Genomic DNA, 22,292 nt, shown 5'->3' on the forward strand with positions numbered 1-22,292 from the left:
TCATTATATAATGACCTTCTTTGTCTCTTTTGACAGCATTTAACTTAAAGTTTATTTTCTTCTGATATAAGTGCCACTACTCTTTTTTTTTTTTTCTTGCGGGGGGGGGAGGGTTACTATTTGCTTAAAATACCTTTTTCCATTCCCTCACTTTTAGTCTGTGTGTGTCCTTAAAGCTAAAATGAGTGTCTTTTTTGTAGGCAGCATATTATTGGATTTTACTATTTTTTAATCCATTTTGCCATTCTGTGTCTTTTTATTGGAGAATTTGTTTACTTTTTATTTAGGTAAGGACTTACTATTGCCATTTTGCTAATTGTTTTCTGACTGTTTTGTGAATCTTCTGTTCCTTGCTTCCTCTCAATGTCTTCCTGTATGGTTTTATGAGAATCATCTCCCTGGTTCTCTGTCCTACATCCATTCTTGACCTATGAATTTTTTGGTCATGATTTTTTTTTCTCAATGTATTTTTAACCCTCCAAAGACATCAAGAAGATGTGCTTTATATTTTGTTGTTTTTGAGCCAGAGAATTGGTCTGAATTAGAATGCTTTAGTGAGAGCTGGTGAATTAAATCTTGATGTGACAGAATATTTTATCAACTTTCATTTTTATTCTAAAACTAAGAGAAATACATTTTGGATCTCTTGTAATTGTCCTGTTTCAACAATTTTATAATTCTTTATTGAGCTTTTTAATGTTCTTTTTGAACATACTATATTTAGATCACTTTATATTTCAACAAATTTAAATAAGAAATTATTAAAGAAAATAATAATTACTTAAACTGTAACAATCTTCATTCATTCTTTTTGTTTAGTATGTTGCCCATATAATGACACTGAAGTTAGTAAGTACCTCTATTACAATAAGAGAAAACAAAAATATTCCAGAAATACTAAAAATTCAGATAATTGGCCTGGGCACCCAAGTATCTCAGCGACCAGGAGCACAAGCACTTAAGTAAGTTTAAAAAAAACTTTTTATTTCAGTTTTTATTTCTAGATATGACTTGACTGAAAAATATTGTTATTTAGCATTGAACAACTGATTAATAGTAGTTCTCCAGTTTCTTTTCCTTTTGTGTGTCAGATGGTGTTTTTATATTTGAATTTGTTTTGTTATGAAGCCATATGAGGAGTTCACCATTTATTTACCCCCTCTTGTTCCTTCACAAATATTTTTTGGATAGTGAATGTTTAGTTTATCAAGTTGATACTGTGAAGGCTAGCATAGGAACAATAAATTTCTGTTTTCAAGAAGCTTATGCTGTAGCTGTTAAGAGAGGATAACTAAAAAGTTAATAATTTAGAACTATATAACAGAGAGCTCATAGGTGAGAAGGTGTTGCAAATCCTTATAGTTAATGGCTATGTCAGCTCAATTGCAGAAGAGAATAACTTGGGCTAGGAAAAGTGGGGCTTCGGCTATCTGAGTAGAAAGGGCTAGGAGAAGCTTTTGATAGTATTCTGGGTGGCATGAAATAGGGAGAAGAGTTGCCTGAGTGAAGTGTAGCTTATATTCATGTAGCAGTGATCAGAACTCCCTCAGTGTTTGGGAGTTGGCCAAGGTGGGCTTCTCATGTGGACGAGAAGGGGTTAAGAGCAAACAATCAAAATAAAACCCCAGATTGTATGGGTAATTAAATGCCAGGCCAAGGAGTTTGTGCTTTATCTCTTGGTAATGGGTGTGGTACTGGCTCTGAAAGAACTTTTTTAAAAGGGAAATTTATATTTTAAGCCATTACGTTTTACAGCATCTTACTTATATACCTTTTTTTTTCCTTCACTGGATTATAGGGTGGAAGCAAAATTAGAACACTGGTATATAACAGGTCTGAGACAGCAGGGTATTGTACCATCACTTGTGGCTTCCATTGGTGATACTACATCATCCTTGCTTAAAATTGAGTTTGAAACCAATCCAGAGAATAGTACCGCTGACCAGACTCTGATTGTTCAGTCTCAACCTGTGGAGGTCATCTATGATGCTGTAAGTGCAAGGAGACAGTCTTTATCAAACCTGTTTTATACTTCTGACATAGGGTTTTCTTATTTTTCCTCTTTCATATTTAACACTTATTAGCTAAGTTTACTACTTTTTCTTGTTTTAAAAGCAGTACATGGTTAGCAGTGAATTTTACCTTTTCATATGCTACCGTTTTTTCCTACTATGTTAATCTATGCTTATGTTAAAGTAAACATAATCTAAAATACTATTCAAAAAGTCTGTGTTTATTGTACCATCTTCTCTCAGATAGTTATACGTGGACTTCCTGTTCCACTTTGGTTTTGCTTTTTCCCTTTCCCCAAATATCTGGACCAATTCAAATTGCTTTAGGAGTAATTAAAAGAATTTTAAATACTGTTCACATGAGAAAAAAGCATTGGCACTTAGATGTTATTGAAAATGCTGGCTCAAGTTTCTGTCTGTGGTTGCATGTTTTATTCAGAGGCTCTTAACTCATCTCAGGCTAGTGGTTAGGATCACTACCCATTGCATCACTTGTAAGTTGACCCTATACTCTTGTTGAATTTTCTGATTTTTTTTTAACTTTCTAGTTTAGAAGTGTATTCACAGTGAGGATGGGAGGCATTATATTGAGACTGCGGACTCATTGTATTCTCTGATTTTTAAAAAATTTAAGTTGTGGTAACATAAATATAATTGACTATCTTGGCAATTTTTAAGTGTTTAATTTAGTAGTAGTGTCCATTGTTACATCAGTATGACACTTTAGAACATACTTAAGGTCATCTTAATGATACATACACATTTGTTGACTTTCTAGTTAGCTTACTTGTGCTATTCCCTTTTTTAGTTAGTTTTTTTTTTTCCTTTAAACTCCAGATAGAAATGCAATATGGCAGAGTATCTTTGGAGATATCCTCTAAGTTCAGAGCCACAGTTGTTTTAAATTAAACTGAAATTTTAAAATTTATAATATGGAAAGCACTGTGTATAATAGCTTGCTTATATTTTAAATTATTTTACAGAAAACCATCAATGCAGTGGTTGAATTCTTTCAATCAAATAGAGGATTAGATCTTGAGCAAATAACATCAGCTACATTAATGAAGCTGGAAGAAATTAAAGAGAGAACAGCTACAGGTAAAGAATTTATCTACATAAAAACATCAGCTACATTCAAAATGTTGTCTTTTCTAATGTAAATATCATAGTTAAAAGTGTAGGCTGTTTTTTTCTTTTTGTAAATTTCATGAAGTTGCATCGTGTACGTGAGTTACCCAAAGTCAAATATACCTGCTAGACTGAATGAGAAAGAGATGGGGCACAGATGATTCTGTCATTACCTTTAAGAACCTGTGCCTCACAGTGAAACTGAGAGGGAAAACATCCCTGCACTTTAGTTCTTAAGAAATAGTTCATCATTCTGTGTACTGCGTGTGAAACTGGTTCTAAAGATACATACTTTTTGTACAGCTTGGTCTTTAAACTCAAGCCACTACTTTCTGTGGTGGCTTAACTAAAGAAATGATGTATTATTCACTCTGAATAAAATACTAGCTATGATGGGTTTACTGTATAGTGTGATGGTAAGATTGTTTGCCATCGACCATATGGAGTTTCACCTTACATACTCTAATATGTGAGAACTGGCACTCCTCCATAATACTTTTCAAGTGATGCTTGTTTTATTGTTAATAATATAATTATGTATTTCAACTTAAGCATGTAGTCTTTCATTTCTTTTAGGACTTACACATATTATTGAAACTCGAAAAGTCCTTGATTTAAGGATAAATCTGAAGCCTTCTTATCTAATACTTCCACAGACCGGTTTCCATCATGAAAAGTCAGACCTTCTCATTTTAGATTTTGGTACATTTCAGGTAGGTGTATATCCATTTCTTTCTGCCCATTTTTTGCTCAGGTTGGAAGCTAGCTGTCTGATAGTTGGCTGTTTTTCCCCTCAGAGTTTACTGAAATTAGACTTATTTCTTCTTAGCATTTTGTCAAGCCTAGCTTAGACTGAGTATTTAATATGTACTTTATGGCTATTAAATAAAAAGAAAGCCCATAAAATTTTCTGTAATGGTAGATGATTTGGTCTTGAGGAGTGGATTACTGCTGTATTTTTCTAATTGGACAGAGGTACTCCTAGTTTCCAGGCACTACTAGATTTCCGGAGTTTAATTACACAGTGTTATTTGTTTATTTTCATATTTGATAGTAGGAAATTATGCAGGTAAGCCACTATCAGCAATTAAGTAGTGAAAGGGAACTCTAAGGTTTTGGGTGTTGAACCCATTAGAAATATAAGCATCTGAGAAAGTGTGGAGATTTCAAAAAAAAAACAGTCCAGAATTGATCTTTGCTTCCTTTGGGGAGAGGGAAAAGGAGGTAGAGATTGGAGCTGAATTCTAATGGCCTAATTATTTCTAGTGATGTAATGTGAAGAAGGAGGAACAAAAACCTGCGATGTGTTGGTGAAGATGTTTGGGTAGGTAGTAGGGGTACTGAGCTGTAAGAGGCAGTAACTGCTGAGAGCCAGGAAGAGTTGAATGTCCAGACAGGTTATTTGAGGTACACAACTGTGTAACTGACCTTCTAATAAATAAATAAATATGCTGACCACCATTTATCTAAACATATTAAAGCTGTATACCGAAGTACTATATTCCTCATAAAATATTTGCAAATAATTGTCAGAAAATTAAGCAAAATGTGAATTCTTTAAAGACACTGTTTTCATTTTAGTTATGTTTTAAGAAGACACAACAAAAGTATGTATATACTTTTCTGTTAAGAAAATTGAGGGTTTTTTTGCCCCTTTTAGCTTAACAGTAAAGATCAAGGTTTGCAGAAGACTAGTAATTCATCTCTGGAAGAAATAATGGATAAAGCATATGACAAATTTGATGTTGAAATAAAAAGTGTGCAGTTACTCTTTGCAAAAGCAGGTAAGCTATTGCTCAATTTTTAGGAAGGATCTTAAAATTATGTTGAGTAGCTTAGGTAAATATATGTCTATATGAGCATGTATATCAACACTGACAATATTTTTAACACATATCTTCTTGGTCACTTAAGAAAACTAAGTAGGAGCCCATCAGTACAAATCATTGCCACAGATATAAATAGAGATAAACTTTTGCCTATTCATTTTCAGGTACTTAGCACCATTTGGATCTAAGTCCAGTCATTGCCTTTTTTTTTTTTTTTTTTTTTTGTGATTTGACGCTGAAACTACCCAGAACACGAGCATAAAAGTTGCCATTGGCTTATGTTTTCTTGTCTTCGTGCTTTTGGGATGTCTCAATGTTGTATTCCTTTGGTGCTTTATTTTAAAATATTTTAACTCTATTAGCCTAGTCTTTATTTTAGTAGTATCACATCTTATACTTTTGTAGCTACTGACCAGTACGGATATAGTTTTAAAACCCTAAAGGTAATTAATTACAAACACCAAAAGCTGTGGTGTTTTCTACTGCTTAGGTAAAGATCGCTGGTTCTCCATACTTCTTTAGTTTCTTGAAGCAGTAAATAATTGCTAAATATCCTTGAATGTAGCACTTTGTGGTAGGTCATTGGAAGAAAGAACATAATCTCTGTGTGCAGAGTGTATACTCTAGTAGGAATGGAGAGATTTATTAAAACATAAATGCACTTAGTTTTTATGTATTATGAGCCTATTAATTCCTTGAAGGGAAGTACTTTTACAGAGATCATTAAAACGGCCTTTTCTTTTGTGTGTACTTAATAATAATTGAGTTATAAGTGATAAAATACATTTAGTTAAGATAATTGGAAATTCTGTCTTTGGGACCTTTTATTTGGTGAAAAGTTATACTTTTTTATCAGAAAATCTTGCTTGATAAAACTCAATTTTGTTTCAGGATTATGTGCTAAACTAGTGTAATTTCTCTAAGGAATTCCAGAAAACTTTTTTCCCTCTGTTATTTTCTATTTTTTTCCCTTTTTCACTGCAACCACCTACCTTGATCACTAATTCTGGAATCAAGGCAAAAAATTCCTAGCTTTTTTCCCTGTTGGCTTTAAAATGCAAGACGTTTTATAAACATTTTCCAAATAAATATTTACAGTTATTTTTATATCACAGTCTTTGACTTCTTTCCATCTTTATTTTTTGTTTTTGTATCATTACTTATTTTAATCAATTGTCAGCCATTTGATTGCTCTGTTCCCCCATCACATATGCACTAATGCTCAATAACATATTTATATATAAAACTGTTTCTTTTCCACTGATTTTTTCCTTTATGTTTTTATCCCCCACAGTAGACTGTACTTCATCAGTATTTGTGAGTTCCTTTATAACCTTTAAACAGATAAGCCAGATTGATAGCCTAGAAATGACAGACCTAGGATGAGGGTAAAGGATATCAAATGATGTTAGAGTAGGCAAATGAAAGAACAAATCCTGAAATACCATGTCATTAATAACCCTCACTTTTAGAGCATGGGTGAATTTTAATTATTTTATTTAATATTAATTGTATAATCATTTATTATAGCAAATTATTTTAGTATTCATACAGCAGTAGTAATTCACTGAGAATTATTTAGTAATTTAAGTGAATACAGATGCCCATTTATTATGAAGTGTTACTTCTAACTACAAAACATTTTAAATTAAGTGGTCACATTATTAGCTGTCAATCTTACTTTAAACATATAGGTTACATAACTTGTATGCTGAAAGAAGTAAAAATTGGTATTTGTTGAATATGTTTGCTAACTTTTCTAATAAGTTAGAGTAATTTTCTACAGAACATCTGATTAACAGTTGTTTAATTTAAAAAAATTTTTAAAGAGGAAAACTGGAAAAGGTGTCGATTTCAGCATCCATCAACTATGCATATATTACAACCCATGGATATTCATGTTGAGTTGGCCAAGGCAATGGTAGAAAAAGACGTTAGAATGGCCAGGTAATGTATGAGTTTCCTTTATATTATAAAGTTAACAAGGTGAAATATATCTGTATCAGTTACTGGATTTCAGGAAAGCAAAACTAGATTTCTGGGGGACAGAAAAAAAGATGATCATATAGCACAAACATGCTTTTAAGAAAATATTTATATGGGGTGCCTGGGTGGCTCAGTTGGTTAAGTGGCCGACTTTGACTCAGGTCATTATCTCATGGTTCATGGGTTTGAACCCTGATTCGGGCTCTGTGCTGACAGATCGGACTCTGGAGCCTGCTTTGGATTCTGTGTCTTGCTCTCTCTCTGCCCCTTTCCCACTCACGGTCTGTCTCTCTCTCTCTCAAAAATAAATATTAAAAAAATATATATTTGTTTGAATTATATATCACCTCTCTTATTTTAGAAGTGTTTGGACCTTCACATTGTGTAAAAGTTGGTTATCTGTTGTTGAGTGGATCAAACCCATGGTTTAATATCAATAATATAAAGTTTTCAAAAATTAGCGACGTGGATGGAGCAGAGTATAAGTCAGTCAGAGAAAGACAAATACCGTATGATTTCATTCAGATGTGGAATTTAAGAAACAAAACAGATAAACATAGAGATAGGCAAACTAGAAAACTGATTCTTAACTAAAGAGAACAAACTGAGAGATGCCAGAAGGGAGATGGGCAGGAATATGGGTTACATTGGTGATGGGTATTATGTAGGGCACTTGTTGTGGTGAACACTGGGTGTTGTATGTAAGTGATAAATCACTAAATTCTATTCCTGAAACTAATACTACACTGTATGTTAACTAATGGAATTTAAATAAAAACTTGAAAGTAGAAGAAAAAATTAGAGGCTCTTAGTGATTATGAAACCATGTAAAATCATGAGACTAATTCAAAGGAGTGAAAGTAGAAACTGAATTTTGAATTTAAGTAGATAATTATGAAATATTTATGCTGCCTTCTTAAAAACAGCCTTATGGAAATATTATTGGTATTCAATAAGCTACATCTATTTAAAGTATACAATTTGACATATAGATATACAGATATATAGATATAGATATATCTATGAAACCATCATCACGTCAAGATAATGAACACATTCATCATCTTCCAGAGTCCTTGTGTACTTTTATACTCTTGACCTTTAAACAATGTGAGCGTTAGGGGCACCAGCCCCCACCCCAACCCTACCCTCCCTCATTTGAAAATCTATGTATAACTTTTGACTCCTGCTAAATTTAACTACTAAAAGCCTCCCTTTAGCCAGAAGCCTTACCAATAATATGAACAGTTGATTAACACATATTTTGTATATGTATTATATACTGTACTCTGTTTTTACCAAAAAGTAAGCTGGAGAAAAGAAAATGTTATGAAGAAAATCATAAGGGAGAGAAAATACAGTTACGATAATATACTGTAATTTTGAAAAAAAATCTGCATATAAGTGGACCACAGAGTTCAAACCCAAGTTGTTCAAGGGTCAGCTGTTTTACCTCCCTCCCATCCTTACCTGCTAACTCCTCTCCCTTCAATCCTCAGATAACATTGATTTTCTTTATAACACTATAGATTTGTTAGAATTTTCTGGAATTTTCTACAAATACAGTCATACAGTTTCAGTTTTTTTGTGTGTGGCTGGTTTCATTCAGCATAATTAATATGAGATTCGTTCATGTTGTGTGTATCATTAGTTCGTTGATACTTTTTATCAGGTGGAAGTTAAACCAACCATGCATTACTAGATAAACCTCATTTGGTAGTGATACATTATTCTTTTAAAATACTGTTGGATGTGTTTTGCTAAAATTTTGTTATGAAGTTATACATCTCTATTTATGAGGGATGGTTGTGCTTTTATTATTTTGGAATCAAAGTATCAGGGTATTGTTGGCCTTATGAAGTGAGTTTGTTGGAGGAAGTTGCATAGAATTATTTCTTCTTTGTTTCGTAGAATTCACTAGTGAAGCTATCTGGGCCTGCGTTTTCTTATGGGGGTGAGGGTTTTTGACTACAAATTCAGTTTATCTCATAGATGGAGTGATCTTGGGTAGTTTGTCTTTCAGGGAAGGAATTTGTCCATCTTAGTTTTTGAGTGTATTGTCACAGGATTGTTCATAATATTTTTGTGTTGCCTTTTTAATACATGTAGAATTTGTAGTGATGCTATCTCTCTCCCTCCTGGTGTTAGTGGTTTGTACCTTTTCTCTTTTTTCCTGATTAGTTTATAAGTTTTGTTGATCATCTGAAAGAATCAGCTTTTGGCATTGATTATTTTCTCTATTGTCCTTCTGGTTTTTGTTTTTGTTTGTTTGTTTTTTCCCCACTGATTTCCATTCTTGTGTTTATTATTGCTTTTTTCCCTTCTGCTTCCTTTGGGTTTCATTTACTTTACTTTCCTCATTCTTTTTTTTTTTTTTTTAATTTTTTTTAATGTTTATTTATTTTTGAGAGAGGGAGACACAGCGTGTGAGCAGGGGAGGGGCAGAGAGAGAGGGAGACAGAATCTGAAGCAGGTTCCAGCCTTTGAGCTGTCAGCGCAGAGCCCGATGCGGGACTCAAATTCATGAACCGTGAGATCATAACCTGAGCTGAAGTCAATGCTTAACCAACTGAGCCACCCAAGTGCCCATACTTCTGTCATTCTTTAAGGTGGAAATGGAAAACATTGATTTAAAACCTTTCTTCTTTTATAATATAGGCATTTAATGTTACAAATTTCTCTTGAAACGCTTTTACTGGACCCTTCACATTTTGAAACTCTTAAGTGACTAAGCTGGAGTATTCCTAGGTCTTCCCTCATTTGTTTTTCATCTTTCATCTTTCTTTTGTTGACTGATTTCCAGTGCCTTTTAAACCATTGCTTCATTTACTTTGTCTAACTTTGTAGTTATTCTAGGTGAGAAGGTAATCCAGTCCCTCTATTTGAGATACTTTTAGTTTTATGTACTGTTTCACAAATGATAAAGAAGCATCTTACATATTTATGATGCTTTCAGCTTACAGAGTACTTTTGCAGAAAGTTCAGTATTTTGAGATAGCAACAGCCAACTGGCTTCTTTTGAACATTAGTGGCTTGTGCATTATATAGAAAATCATTCTTCATATAGTGGTTAGGCATCTGTCCACTTGAGCTGTTCACAGCTTAGTTAGCAAGTCAAAGATAAATAGTAACCAAAAAGAACTTCCTGAGCAGCAAACAGCTGCCACAAAGCTATCAGACAAATAAAGCTAGGCCTTTATGCTGAGTAAGGAAGCAGTGTAGAAGCAGGTGCTGAAAAGTAGACAACTAATGAAAGCACAGCAGTGATTCACCAGTGAGTAAAACAGATGTCCTCAGGGTGCTTTTATTTTAACCAGACATAAAATAAGCAAGTATATATATGATATGTCAGGGCTGATAAGTACTAGAAAAGGAAGTAAAGCAAGGCAGGGCAATAGGGAGTGATGGAGTAGATACTCTTAGATTTATGTAATGCAAAATCTTTGATGCCAGGAAGTAGAGTATGTATAGTGGTTTTAAAAATTAGATAATTGTGTTTGAAAATATGTTCATAAAAATTAGTTACCGTGAAAATGTTTGGCTGCTTAAGACGGATATATTGAAATTATCTGAAAACCTGGTTTATACAGAATTTCTCATTCTCTGACAGTGTTGACTAAATGAGGCATTGATTAGATTAAAACATGTGCAAAGTCATTTTGACTCCACAGTGTAGTCTCTTCTCCAATCCATTCTCCACTCCATAATAGAAAGAAGCTGGACCTTAAAACCTTACAGTTGAATTGTATTTTTAGATTGAAAGTATCCGGGGGACTTCCTTTGATGCATGTGAGAATTTCTGACCAGAAGATGAAAGATGTACTGTGTTTGATTGACAGTATACCCTTGCCACAGAAATCCTCTGAACAGTCTCCAGAGAGACAGGTAACTGGATATAATAAAAATGGTGAATCTTTACATTTGTGTATATGGTGAGTTTTTCCATCTTTCTTTGTGCTAATTTGTTTTTGAATATTTTTTAGGACCGGTTTCATTTATTTGATACACTCCTGAAGTTTAATGTTGTCGATTCTGTTCAAGAGTGCATATGGCATTGAATAGATAAAAGTTGAAGCCTATTTTCACTGCAGTTTAGAGTGGTGATAAAAAGTCTGTGCTGGGCATGGAGCCTACTTAAGATTGTCTTTCTGTGTCCCTCCCCTGCTCACACACGCTCTCTCAAAAATAAATAAATAAATCGATAGATAAATAAATCTTCTTTAAAATGTTGCAAAATAGAATTTGTATATAATTTTATTACCCATTAAACTTAAAAATTCTAGATAACTTTATTTGGAATTGACATTTACAACATAAAATATATGTTAGATTTCCACTTTGAAATGAAATTTTAGCCAACTAATGTTGTTATCATTCTCTAGGAATCTGTAATATAGATGAACGGTTAATATTGTCATAGCAAATAAATGACACACTATGATAGACTTATCTACTAGAGTAGTAAATAGTCTGCCCTTGTAAATACAGGTGGTAGTCTTAATAATTAGTAAACACTAGCTAGTTGATTGCATAATGTGCTTTGTTGGAAGATTTGTGTCTTATGTGTGTATGTGTCTTTCCATCTCTCTCTCTCTGCTCTATAATTTTTCAGTATTTTTCTCATTTATGTACATTTGATCCTGTTAAATCAGTATGTTAAACTTTTTTGGGGTACCTGGGTGACTTAGTCAGTTAAGCATCTGACTTTGGCTCAGGTCATAATCTCACTGTTGAGTTTGAGCCCCACGTTGGACTCACTGCTGTCAGCGCAGAGCCCGCTTCAGTTTCTCTCTCCCCCTCTCTGTCTGCCCCTCCTCTGCTTGTGCTTGCTCTCTCTCTGTCTCTCAAAAATAAACAAATATTGAAAAAAAATTAAAAAAATGTTTTGTATTTGACAGGTATCCTCAATTCCTGTTATTTCAGATAGGACAAAAGACCTACTTAGTACTTCACTGTTGCTGGATGGAGTAGAATCAGGTAAGGAAAGTAAATGTTTTTTATTAAACCAAACCTATACATTAGTATATAGAGATAAAATTTTCAGAAAACAAAGGAATTTAGAAAGTGTTACAACAATTCACTGGTTTTAGTTCTAGCTGTGCTACTAACCAACAGTGATTTTGAGTCACCTTTTTTTAAGCCCAAGTTTCTTCATTTGAATGATAGGATTTTTGTGATAGACAGTGCTTAAGATTCTATATAAGATTTTTTTTTTTTTGGCCCCAATTTCTGCCTGATCTTTTTTCCTAGCTCTAGCCTAACTGATCTTGTTTAATTTTGAAGTAGAGTATAAGCGTCATGAGGACAAGGATCATGTCTGCCCTCTTTACCTTGGTGCCCTTGGTGGCTGATACAGACTGATATATGATGGGTGATGCCCAGTAATTATTTATTGAATATTGAATGAGTGAACTAAAGTGAAAAACAGAGCTTTTGAAGAAAAACATAGTAGGGTGGTTTGGTCTTTATGTATGATTATCATATATCAGGTTGAGTCACTTTGTGGGACTTAGAAATAAGATTGGACATATATTCTGATTCTGAATATGAAGATTATATCTCATAAATGAGTTTTACCTTTGAGAGATTTAAGTTTGAGTGTTTTATGCAGTTTTATGTGGACATTCTCTCAAGTCAAATGAATGTCTTCTTTAGAGTCTGATGATGAATATTTTGATGCTGAAGATGGAGAGACACAGACTGGTAAAAGTTTGAGAGGTTCAGAACTAAAAAAAGCTGCAGAAGCCCCAAATGAGGAACTCATTAATCTTTTACTGAAGTTTGAAATTAAAGAGGTATGTATATTTGTTTCATCCACTAATAAATATATTGCTATTATCACTATCCTTAAAGTATTTCATGCTAGATCTGAACATAAAATATATTAAAATTTTGGTACTCTGTCTTCCCTCCTTCCCAACACACACACACAGACACACACACGCACATGCATGGTTCCAGGAAAATGAAATGTTATTTTGTAAATAGTGATATGAGAATGATCTATACCATATTTAATCTCTTCTGGAAAAGCTCAAAGATTCCTAAGTGGGATTTTCTTTTCCATAGAAAATTTCTATGACATGTTTACATTAATTTTTTTTACTTTTAAGCTAAATAATATTGCTCATTGTGATGTTTATAATTTGAAAAAGTGTAAACAACCTAGATTTTTAGCATGTCTTTACAGCCATTAAAAGTCATGTAATAAAACATTGACATGGAAAGATGTTCACAAAATATCATTATTTTGGAACAAAAATAGATTAAAATACTGAGGACATTATGATTCTATTTAGAAATTGTACATACACGTAATTTTTTTCTTTGATCATACTTGATCGTGTTCATCTCTGTGTGGAGGAATTATAATTTCTTATTTTTGCCTGTTTGCTTTTCCCTATATTCTAAATATACTTAATAGTAAATATGCATTTCTTTAATAATAAAACACAGAGGTATAAAAAGATGTTTCTTATTGACTGCTTTTTATCCCAATGTGAGGTGATGTCCTAAAATATAAAGTCAGAAATACCAGATTTTAATTGTGTATATAAATCCCTCTAAGTATTACTGGTATTTGTTAAAGTTTTCAATTAGCAATAATCGCGCCTCGGATAAACCTCATTGGCTACGATACTGCCACTGCGCAAAGCTTGGTATTTGTTTAAAAGAAATATATGTCATTTATCTTTAGCCTTCTTTACTCCCTTTTTTTTCATATACCCATCTAAAATACCAAAAATCCCTTGACTCTAACTTGAGAATACATTCAAATGATTGGTCTTCTCTTCTATTGCTACTGCACTGTCCAAGTCACCATATTCCCTGGACTAGTGCAGTAGCCTCATAATTCTTTCTCTGCTTCTGTAAGGTACTCTGTTCTCCACACAATAACCAGAGTGATCCTTTTATTTTTTAATTTTTATTTATTTTTATTTTAGAGAGAGAGTGCAGGCAGGGAAGATGGGCAGAAGGAGAGAGAGTGAGAGAGCGAGAGAGAGAGAGAGAGAGAGAGAGAGAGAATCTCAAGCAGTCTCCAAGTGTGGAGCCAGATGCGGAGCTTGTTTCCATGTCCCTGAGATCATGACCTTAGCTGAAATCAAGAGTCATAAGCTCAACCCACTGAGCCACCCAGAGTGCCTCCAGAGTGATCTTTTTAAAGTGAAAGATCAGGGATGCCTGGGTGGCTCAGTCAGTTAAGCAACCAACTTTGGCTCATGACTCATGGGTTTGAGCCCGCCTTGGGGCTCTGTCTCCCTCTCTCTCTGCCCCTCCCCTGCTCATTCTCTCTTTCTCAAAAATAAATAAACATTAAAAAAAGTGAAAGATGATGTCATGTCTTTGCTCACAACTGTCCCCTGGCTTCTCTATTGATTAAAGGGCTAAGTCATTCCCATGGCCTACAACACCTTGCTATATAGCATATAGGTCACCCCATGTGACTTTAGATTCATTTTCAGTTCTCTTCTGCCTTGCTTACTCTGCTCCAGCCATATTTCATTCATCCCTTCAATAAATATTCATCAAGTGCCATCATGAAGTGCATTGTTTAACATACTGCAGTTACAGCAGCGAACGCAAAGTTCTTGCCTTATGGAACTTACACTTGGCTTTTGTTCTTCCTTATGTATACCAGAGCACATTCTTTGTGCTTGCTGGGGTTTCTTTCTTCCTGGAACACTGTTTTTCTATATGACTTGATTCTTTATTTCCATTAGATATTTGCTCAAGTGCTATCTTATTGGGAAGGTCTGATCACCCACTACGAGATAGCAACCCTGACTTTTCCCCACTCTTCCTAGGATATAAGCTCCATCAGGACAAGAACCTTGTGTGTTCTGGTCAGTTCGATGTCCCTAGTTGCTGGGACGGCCTCATACATGGTAGATGATGCGCAATAAGTATTTTGTTGAATATTGAATGAATGAACTGAAATTATCAACAATCAGCATCATCTAAGAAAAAATAATGCTGTTAGAAATATTTTTCTCAAGTTGATATTTTTGTCATTCTGAAGTTTTAAATGTTGCTGTACTGAAATATATTAAATTTTTTCTTTATATCTTAGTATTAGTGTATGTTTAGAAAATTCTATTAACAAAAATATTTAGCCACAATTTAATATATTATTTTATGTTTTTATTGCTTTCATTTAAATCATTTATTTATTTGAAATTTACTTTTGTGTAACAACTCTGCACTGAGTATCTTACTATAGTCTCTTATTGTTTCTACTCTTTAGTTGACACCCCTGTTTTTTCTTAAATGTGTAATGATACCACTGCCAATAATATTAATTTTTGCTTTTATTCATCATTTATGTTGTTCTGTTATTATTGCTGCCTAACAGGGTATCCTAAAACATAGTAGTTCAAAACAACTGTTTAATTTTGCTCAGAGTATTATGGGTTAGGAATTGTGGAAGGGCCCAGATTGGTAATTTTTGTGTATAGTTTTTCATGTGGTGCAGTCATATTTTTTGGAGCTACAGTGACCTGAAGTCTCAGAGGGTCTCAGAAGTGCCTCACTCATGAGGCTGGCTCTTGCCACTGGCTGGTGGCTGGGAGCCCAGGTGGGACTGTTGACTGAAATACCAACTCATAGCCTCCTGAGCATGGCAGTTTCAGGGTAGTTGAACTTTTTACATGCCAATTAGCTTCCCCTCAGTGTGCATTCCCAGGTGAAACATTTATGGGCATTTTTTTTTTTTTTTTTTTTTTTTTATCATTGGCAGTCATTAAAGTGTGGCTTCTGTAGTCTGTTGATTGAAATGCAAAGATAGTGGACAAAGCTCTCCATCTCTTGATGGAGTACCAAAGTACTGTTATGTTTTAAAAATTGTCACATATGTGTTTTGGTTTTGATTGGCTAAATATACTGGCTGTTATATCCAGAATAAATTTAAACAGTACTGTAGTAGTAAATAGCTAGACTGTCCTACTTTTTACTTTAATGGAAATGCCTTTTTTTTTTTTAAATCAACAAACATGATTTTTGTTTTGAGATAGAGGTTTAAGAAAATCATATTAAGTAAGAATGCATATATTCCTGTTTAAAAAAAGGAAATTTAAAAAGTAAATCAATAATTGATGTAAAATTTTATCATGATTTTTATATAGATGTAGTTTTATTCTGAATAATAGAATTTAAGGTATAATTTCCAATCATAGTAAAAATTTTATGGTATTAGAGAAGTATGAGCTATTGTTCTCATGATAAAATGTATGAAGAAAAATTTTGTTTTTTAAACATGATTCAGAATATTTATCATGCTTTTAATGGGTGTCTTGATTCTTTTAGGTTGTTTTGGAATTTACTAAACAACAGAAAGAAGAAGATACAATTCTAGTATTTAATGTTACTCATTTGGGAACAGAGGCTACATTGAGAACTTTTGATGTAACTGTGGTATCTTATTTAAAGAAAATCAGCTTGGATTACCATGAAATTCAAGGTAACAGCCACACAAATAGAAATAATGGTTAATAGTAAATATAGTCTCACTTTGAGTATTTGAGACACTTTTGTGTATATAATAATATTTTTAAATAAATAATAGCTAGCACTGTTCTAAGGATTTTACAAATAATAACTCATTTAATTCTCATAACAATGTTATCTCCAGTTTACATAAAAGGAAACTAAGCTGTAAATCGGTTATATAATTTAACCAAGGTCACACTGCTGGTTAGTCGCTAAACCATGTTTAAACCCTGGAAGTCTGGCCCTAGGGTCTGTATTCTTAACTTCTGTGATCTACTACTGCCTCAGAGAGTCCATATAAATCTCCATTGTATAAGGAATATTCTTCCCATTTTACAAAGAAAGTTTAAATAAAGGGATTAAGTGGCTTATTCAAGACCATGCATCTTATGAATGGCAAAACCTAGAATTTATCTCTGATCTTATAACTTTAAGTTCTTGTTCTTTGTATTGAATAGTGTTTACATATCAGAAGCTCAGTAGGTTATAAAAATTAGAATGGGGCATAAAATTCATTCTTTTAGAAGCTCTTATCGTTTGTTTACTTCAGTGTACAGTTTATGTGCTCAGTAATATTTGAGGAATGATTGGGTAAATCTACATTTTATATTTGACTAGTATTTTAGCCAAATATAAAGTCCTATTTTTGTTATTTTTTAATAGATGAAATTAAAACACACCTCGGTTTAGAGGAAAAATGTTTTATATGTTAGTAATGTTCTGTAAACATGGTGTTAAGATGGAATTTACTTTCTTGAGGGGGAGAATGTAAAAAATTTGCTAGGCTATTTTTTTCCTTTAGGGAAGGTTATGACCTTTAAGGTGAAGGGAGAATTCTAAGATTATTTAGAAGGAGCAGGACTTATAGAACTGAAAATAATAAAAGATGGATAAAATGGTGCATAAGTCACTTCTCCTTCCACAGCTTTTTGACACACTTCCTTGGTATATCTACCTCAGGATATAAAGGACATCTGGTAGTATATCTGTAGTTTTTTAATTAAAAGAAATTTGGCAATTCCCCTCCCTTACAACGTACTTTAATTTTCTGTGTAAAATAAGCCTTCTCTCTTACCATAAACAGAGAAAAATTATTTGTTTCTTTAATATGAATGAAATATTTGCTCTTTGAATTTTATAGCTCAATAGGATATTACATATTTTTATAGTTTATTCTTACAATATAGTTGAGAAAGCTGAAGTTAAATAGCTTTTGGTAAGAGTTGAGATGAACTAGAATTCATTTCTTAATTTGTAAGCATTCTACTGCCATACAAATGCACATATGTCCTTAAAAATATCTAGAGAAATATTTATTATTTTTGAATATAGATGTAAAATCAAATAAAAATAAATATGCATGTTTTTAAGTAGGTTGGATGCTAAAGGTAAGATAAGTATTTGGATTGGTCTATTTATACACCAGTGATATTAATATTAAATAATCATAAAAATATGTGCAGGTAGGCTTTTAAAGCTTAAGTAATATATTTTTTTTAAGAAAATGATCTAGAAAATTCCAAGCTTAGGGGTGCCTGGCTGGCTCACTTGGTTAAGTGTCTGACTTTTGATTTGGGCTTAGGTCATGATTTAACGGTTTGTGAGATTGAGCTCCAAGTTGGGCTCTGTGCTGACAGCACGGTACCTATTAGGGATTCTCTCTCTCCCTCTTTCTGTGCCTCCCCCACTTGCGCTCATGTGGGGGAGTGCACTAAATAAATGAATAAATGAATAAATAAGTAAGTAAGTAAATAAATAAATAAATAAATAAAATTCCAGTCTTAAAAAGAACAATTTATTTGAAACACTTTTCTTCTTTTTCTTTAATCTAGGATCCAAAAAGAAGCCCCTTCACTTGATTAGCTCTTCTGATAAACCTGGATTAGATCTCTTAAAAGTAGAATATATTAAGGTAAGGGCCATGGAATGTTTACATATTTATTGTATACTCTAAATTGTCCTCTGGAAGGAAAAAGATGACAGCAGATTACTAAATTCTCTAGATGTGTGTCATAGATTTTAATCATAAGAATATCCATTTTTCCTCTTTTCATTTATACACTTTCTCTTTTACTTAAGTAGAAGAATAGGACCAGTAAAAAGACACCCAACTCGGGGTGCCTGGGTGGCTCAGTCAGTTAAGCATCCAACTTCAGCTCAGGTCATGATCTCACAGTATGTGGGTTTGAGCCCTGCCTTGGGCTCTGTGCTGACAGCTCAGAGCCTGGAGCCTGCTTCTGATTCTGTGTCTCCCTCTCTCTCTGCCCCTTCCCCTGCCCATGCTCTGTCTCTCTCTCTCTGCAAAAAGTAATAAACTTAAAAAAAATTTTTTTTAAAAAAGAAAAAGACACCAAACTCCCTATCCCCAAAGATGGAAGCTTGGGATGAAGTAGCATGAACTTGTACCTCTTGGGGCATATTTACCTACCTAAGTTCATTGTAAATGTAGGTGACATTTGGCTGAGTATCCTATATCACAAGGGATAGAGTCAAATTTGATTGGGTTCAGAAGAAAACTACCAGGATTAGGAAGGGATTCAAAAAGATATCGTATGAGAAATGCTGAAGGAAGTAAAGAGTATTTAGCTTTATTCAAGATTAGTTGATTTGTTTAATCATTTAACAAGCATTTATTGAATGCCTTTGTCAGGTTCTGTTAGGCACTTGGGATACAGAGATGAAAAACATGCCCTGTTTTCAAGGAACTTATGGACTAGTAGGCAGACAGACAAGTTAGATAACAATTAAAATATAATGTGATTGATTCTCTCATAAAGAACATAAGACTTTGTGGCATCAGGGAGGCAGAGAAGCTAGTCTAGGCAGAAGTCTTCTCACAAGATGAAAAACTGAATTTCCTATGGATGTGCCCAAGAGACAGAACTTGAACCAATAGATAATTGTGTTGGGAGGTAGAATTTTGACTCAGTACCAAGGCCTAATTAAATCACAAGTTCTCTGAAGATTAAATTTCTAAGAAAATGAGGTTTCTTTCAGTGGAGATAACCTAAAATAGTCTTCCAAAGATATAAAGGGATAGATTAAGTGATGGATGGACTAAATGACCTTTAAACCTTACAGCTTTCAGAGTTTATAATTCTGGTCTCTAGTTGTAGTTTCCTAGAAGTACATGTTGCCATGTTTTTCATATTTGAAGAGGAGAACAAAATTGCATGATTATAATAAATAACTTGGATGTCACTTTAAAACAATGACAGTAAAATTAAATATATACAAAATTATAGTTCTAAATAAATGTAAAAAATAAACTAGAGATCATAAATAAGTTATTTACTTTGGTCTTAAATCTTTTTTCAGAACTTCTATTCTTTTTTTTAGGCTGATAAGAATGGACCTAGTTTTCAAACTACGTTTGAAAAAACTGAACAAACACTTAAGGTAAGAAATTTTATTAAAAGGGTATATCTTATTTGAAAACAACTTATTGTGGAAGGCTTCAGTATCCTTTGAGGAATAATGACTGGGTCGGTAATTTGATGAAATAATCAAGAGTCAGTAAAAGTTATAAATCTCCTAGATACCTACCATGTTCTGTGTTTGTCATTAATTATAATAGAGCTGGTGTTTTGACTTCCTGTAGCACATCCTAATTATTTCTAAAAACAGGGAATGCGATAGACAGTGGAACTTTGATTTATAAAGAACCAACAAGGTTTTCAACAAATTAAACTAGATACTGTTGTTTAATGCAAACCTGAGAAAGTATGGGAAATACAAGAAGGTGTTGAGTACATCTGAAGCCATACTAAGGTAGTCACATGGAGGAAGAGGAGACGATGTAGTTGTGGATTATTTAAAAAAAATTTTTTTTAATGTTTATTTATTTTTGAGATAGAGAGAGACACAGCATGAGCAGGGAAGGGGCAGAGAGAGAGGGAGACACAGAATGTGAAGCAGGCTCCAGGCTCTGAGCTGTCAGCACAGAGCCCGACACGGGGCTCAAACTCATGAACTGTGAGATCATGACCTGAGCCGAAGTTGGACACTCAACCAACTGAGCCACCCAGGCACCCCAATTGTGGATTATTTTAAAAAGAAAATCAGAGATAGGAGTTTGAAGTTACACTTTTGAGAGATGGGAGAATTTGTGGAATATTGTGAACCTTCCTTTTTAAAAATTATTTATTTATTTATTTTTAATTTAAATTCAAGTTAACGTACAGTGTTGTCATGGCTTTAGGACTAGAACCCTAGTAATTCATCTCTTGGATATGACACCCAGTCCTCATCCCAACAAGTGCCCTTCTTGATGCCCATCACCCATTTAACCTATCCCCTACCTGCTTCCCCTCAACAATCCTCAGTTAATTCTCTGTATTTAAGAGTCTCTATGGTTTACCTCCCTCTGTGTTTTTATCTTACTTTTCCTACACTTCCCCTATGTTCATCTGTTGTCTTTATCAAATTCCACATGAGTAAAATCATATATCTTTCTCTGACTTATTTTGCTTAGTATAATACCCTCTGTTTATATCCATGTTGTTGCACATGGCAAGATTTCATTCTTTTTTCATCACTGAGTAGTATTCCATTGTGTATGTATACCACATCTTCTTTATCCATTCATCAGTTGATGGACATTGGGTTCTTTCCATAATTTGACAATTGTTGATAGTGCTGCTGTAAACATTGGGGTGCATGTGCCCCTTCGAATCAGCATTTTTGTACCCTCTTGAGCTTTCCTTTTTATAATTTTTATATCCACTTAGTGCTTTGAGGCAATAAAAGGAAATTCTTTTATATAAGCAAAGATTTTTAAAGAATTTTAATTTGCTGTTAGAAAACCACATTATTACTGAAGCAATTTTTGTTGGTATCTTAGCTTTCTGGATTCATTGTTTTAAAAAATGTAACCCTTTTTTTCCCAAAAGTTTAATGTACATTCGTATATACACACACATACACATTTATACACATACACATATACACATACACATTTATACACATTCATGTATATATATATTTAAAGGATAGGGGCATTATTGTGGTTTTGGAAGATAATTTAGTAACTGAGAACTTACTTAATAATTGTACTTTTAAATCTCTGAATTTCACATTTGAAATCATTTCTTGACATAGTATTAACACATGGTGATTTTCGAGTTTCATGATCTAACTTTAAAGTTTTATGTAATCAAAATAAAAAGTCCATTGAAGATCCAAAAGTCCTATACGTGATGAGTATCAAGATGGCCATGACAAGCAGATTATAGGTTTCTTGTTAATTATATTTGGGAAACAGAATAATTACGTTACTCATGGGAACTCACAATGTGTGAGTATAATTTACTGTCCATATATTTCCTCTTTAAGGAGTCTGAGTCGTGAATCTTTATCTCCTCTCTGTTCCTTCTAAGCTATGGAAGCAGTGATGTAAATCTAGCTAGACGCCTTTCAGTTCCATCATGGAAATTAAGGTTATAATTGGCCTGGAAAACTAACTTTCTTTTTAAAAAATTTCTAGGTGGCTTTTTCATCTTTAAATCTGTTGCTGCAAACACAAGCTCTTCTGTCTTCTATTAATTATCTGACAACCATTATCCCATCAGATGACCAAAGAAGTGATACCAAAGAAGTACAAATTTCAGCTGAAAAGCAACAAAAAAATTCAGGTGTGCAGAAAGGTATGAAAAACACTTATTGTTGTTAACAAGCATATTAGAATTCTAGAGGTAAATGGGAATCGTAGAGATCATCAAGTTCGGTCATTTGCATGCCATTTTCCCCACTTCTGTGCTTTTCTTCAAACAAAATCATATGTGAGTAACTGCTGTGTAAGGCAAATGTAACTAATACTGATGCTTTAAAAAAATACCTGTTTTCTTCTTAT

The 22,292-nt window shown here is 33.5% G+C and overlaps 1 protein-coding gene and 1 non-coding gene across 2 annotated transcripts in view; one reads left to right on the forward strand and one right to left on the reverse strand.

Annotated features, from left to right (window-relative positions):
- Nucleotides 1–22,292, forward strand: part of VPS13C (vacuolar protein sorting 13 homolog C) — a 193,366-nt gene that overhangs the window by 64,621 nt on the left and 106,453 nt on the right. The window contains 13 exon segments of the mRNA XM_042988726.1: nt 820–962; nt 1,799–1,991; nt 2,996–3,110; nt 3,717–3,853; nt 4,801–4,924; nt 6,799–6,916; nt 10,711–10,840; nt 11,854–11,932; nt 12,611–12,750; nt 16,259–16,412; nt 18,274–18,353; nt 19,781–19,840; nt 21,927–22,086. Of these exon segments, the coding sequence (XP_042844660.1) occupies nt 820–962; nt 1,799–1,991; nt 2,996–3,110; nt 3,717–3,853; nt 4,801–4,924; nt 6,799–6,916; nt 10,711–10,840; nt 11,854–11,932; nt 12,611–12,750; nt 16,259–16,412; nt 18,274–18,353; nt 19,781–19,840; nt 21,927–22,086 (1,633 nt within the window).
- LOC122239756 lies at nt 13,466–13,612 on the reverse strand. The gene has a single exon (XR_006219151.1). It is a non-coding gene; the product is annotated as a U4 spliceosomal RNA (small nuclear RNA).

The sequence above is a fragment of the Panthera tigris genome, chromosome B3, assembly GCF_018350195.1.
Source record: "Panthera tigris isolate Pti1 chromosome B3, P.tigris_Pti1_mat1.1, whole genome shotgun sequence".
Classification (NCBI taxonomy): Eukaryota; Metazoa; Chordata; class Mammalia; order Carnivora; family Felidae; genus Panthera; species Panthera tigris.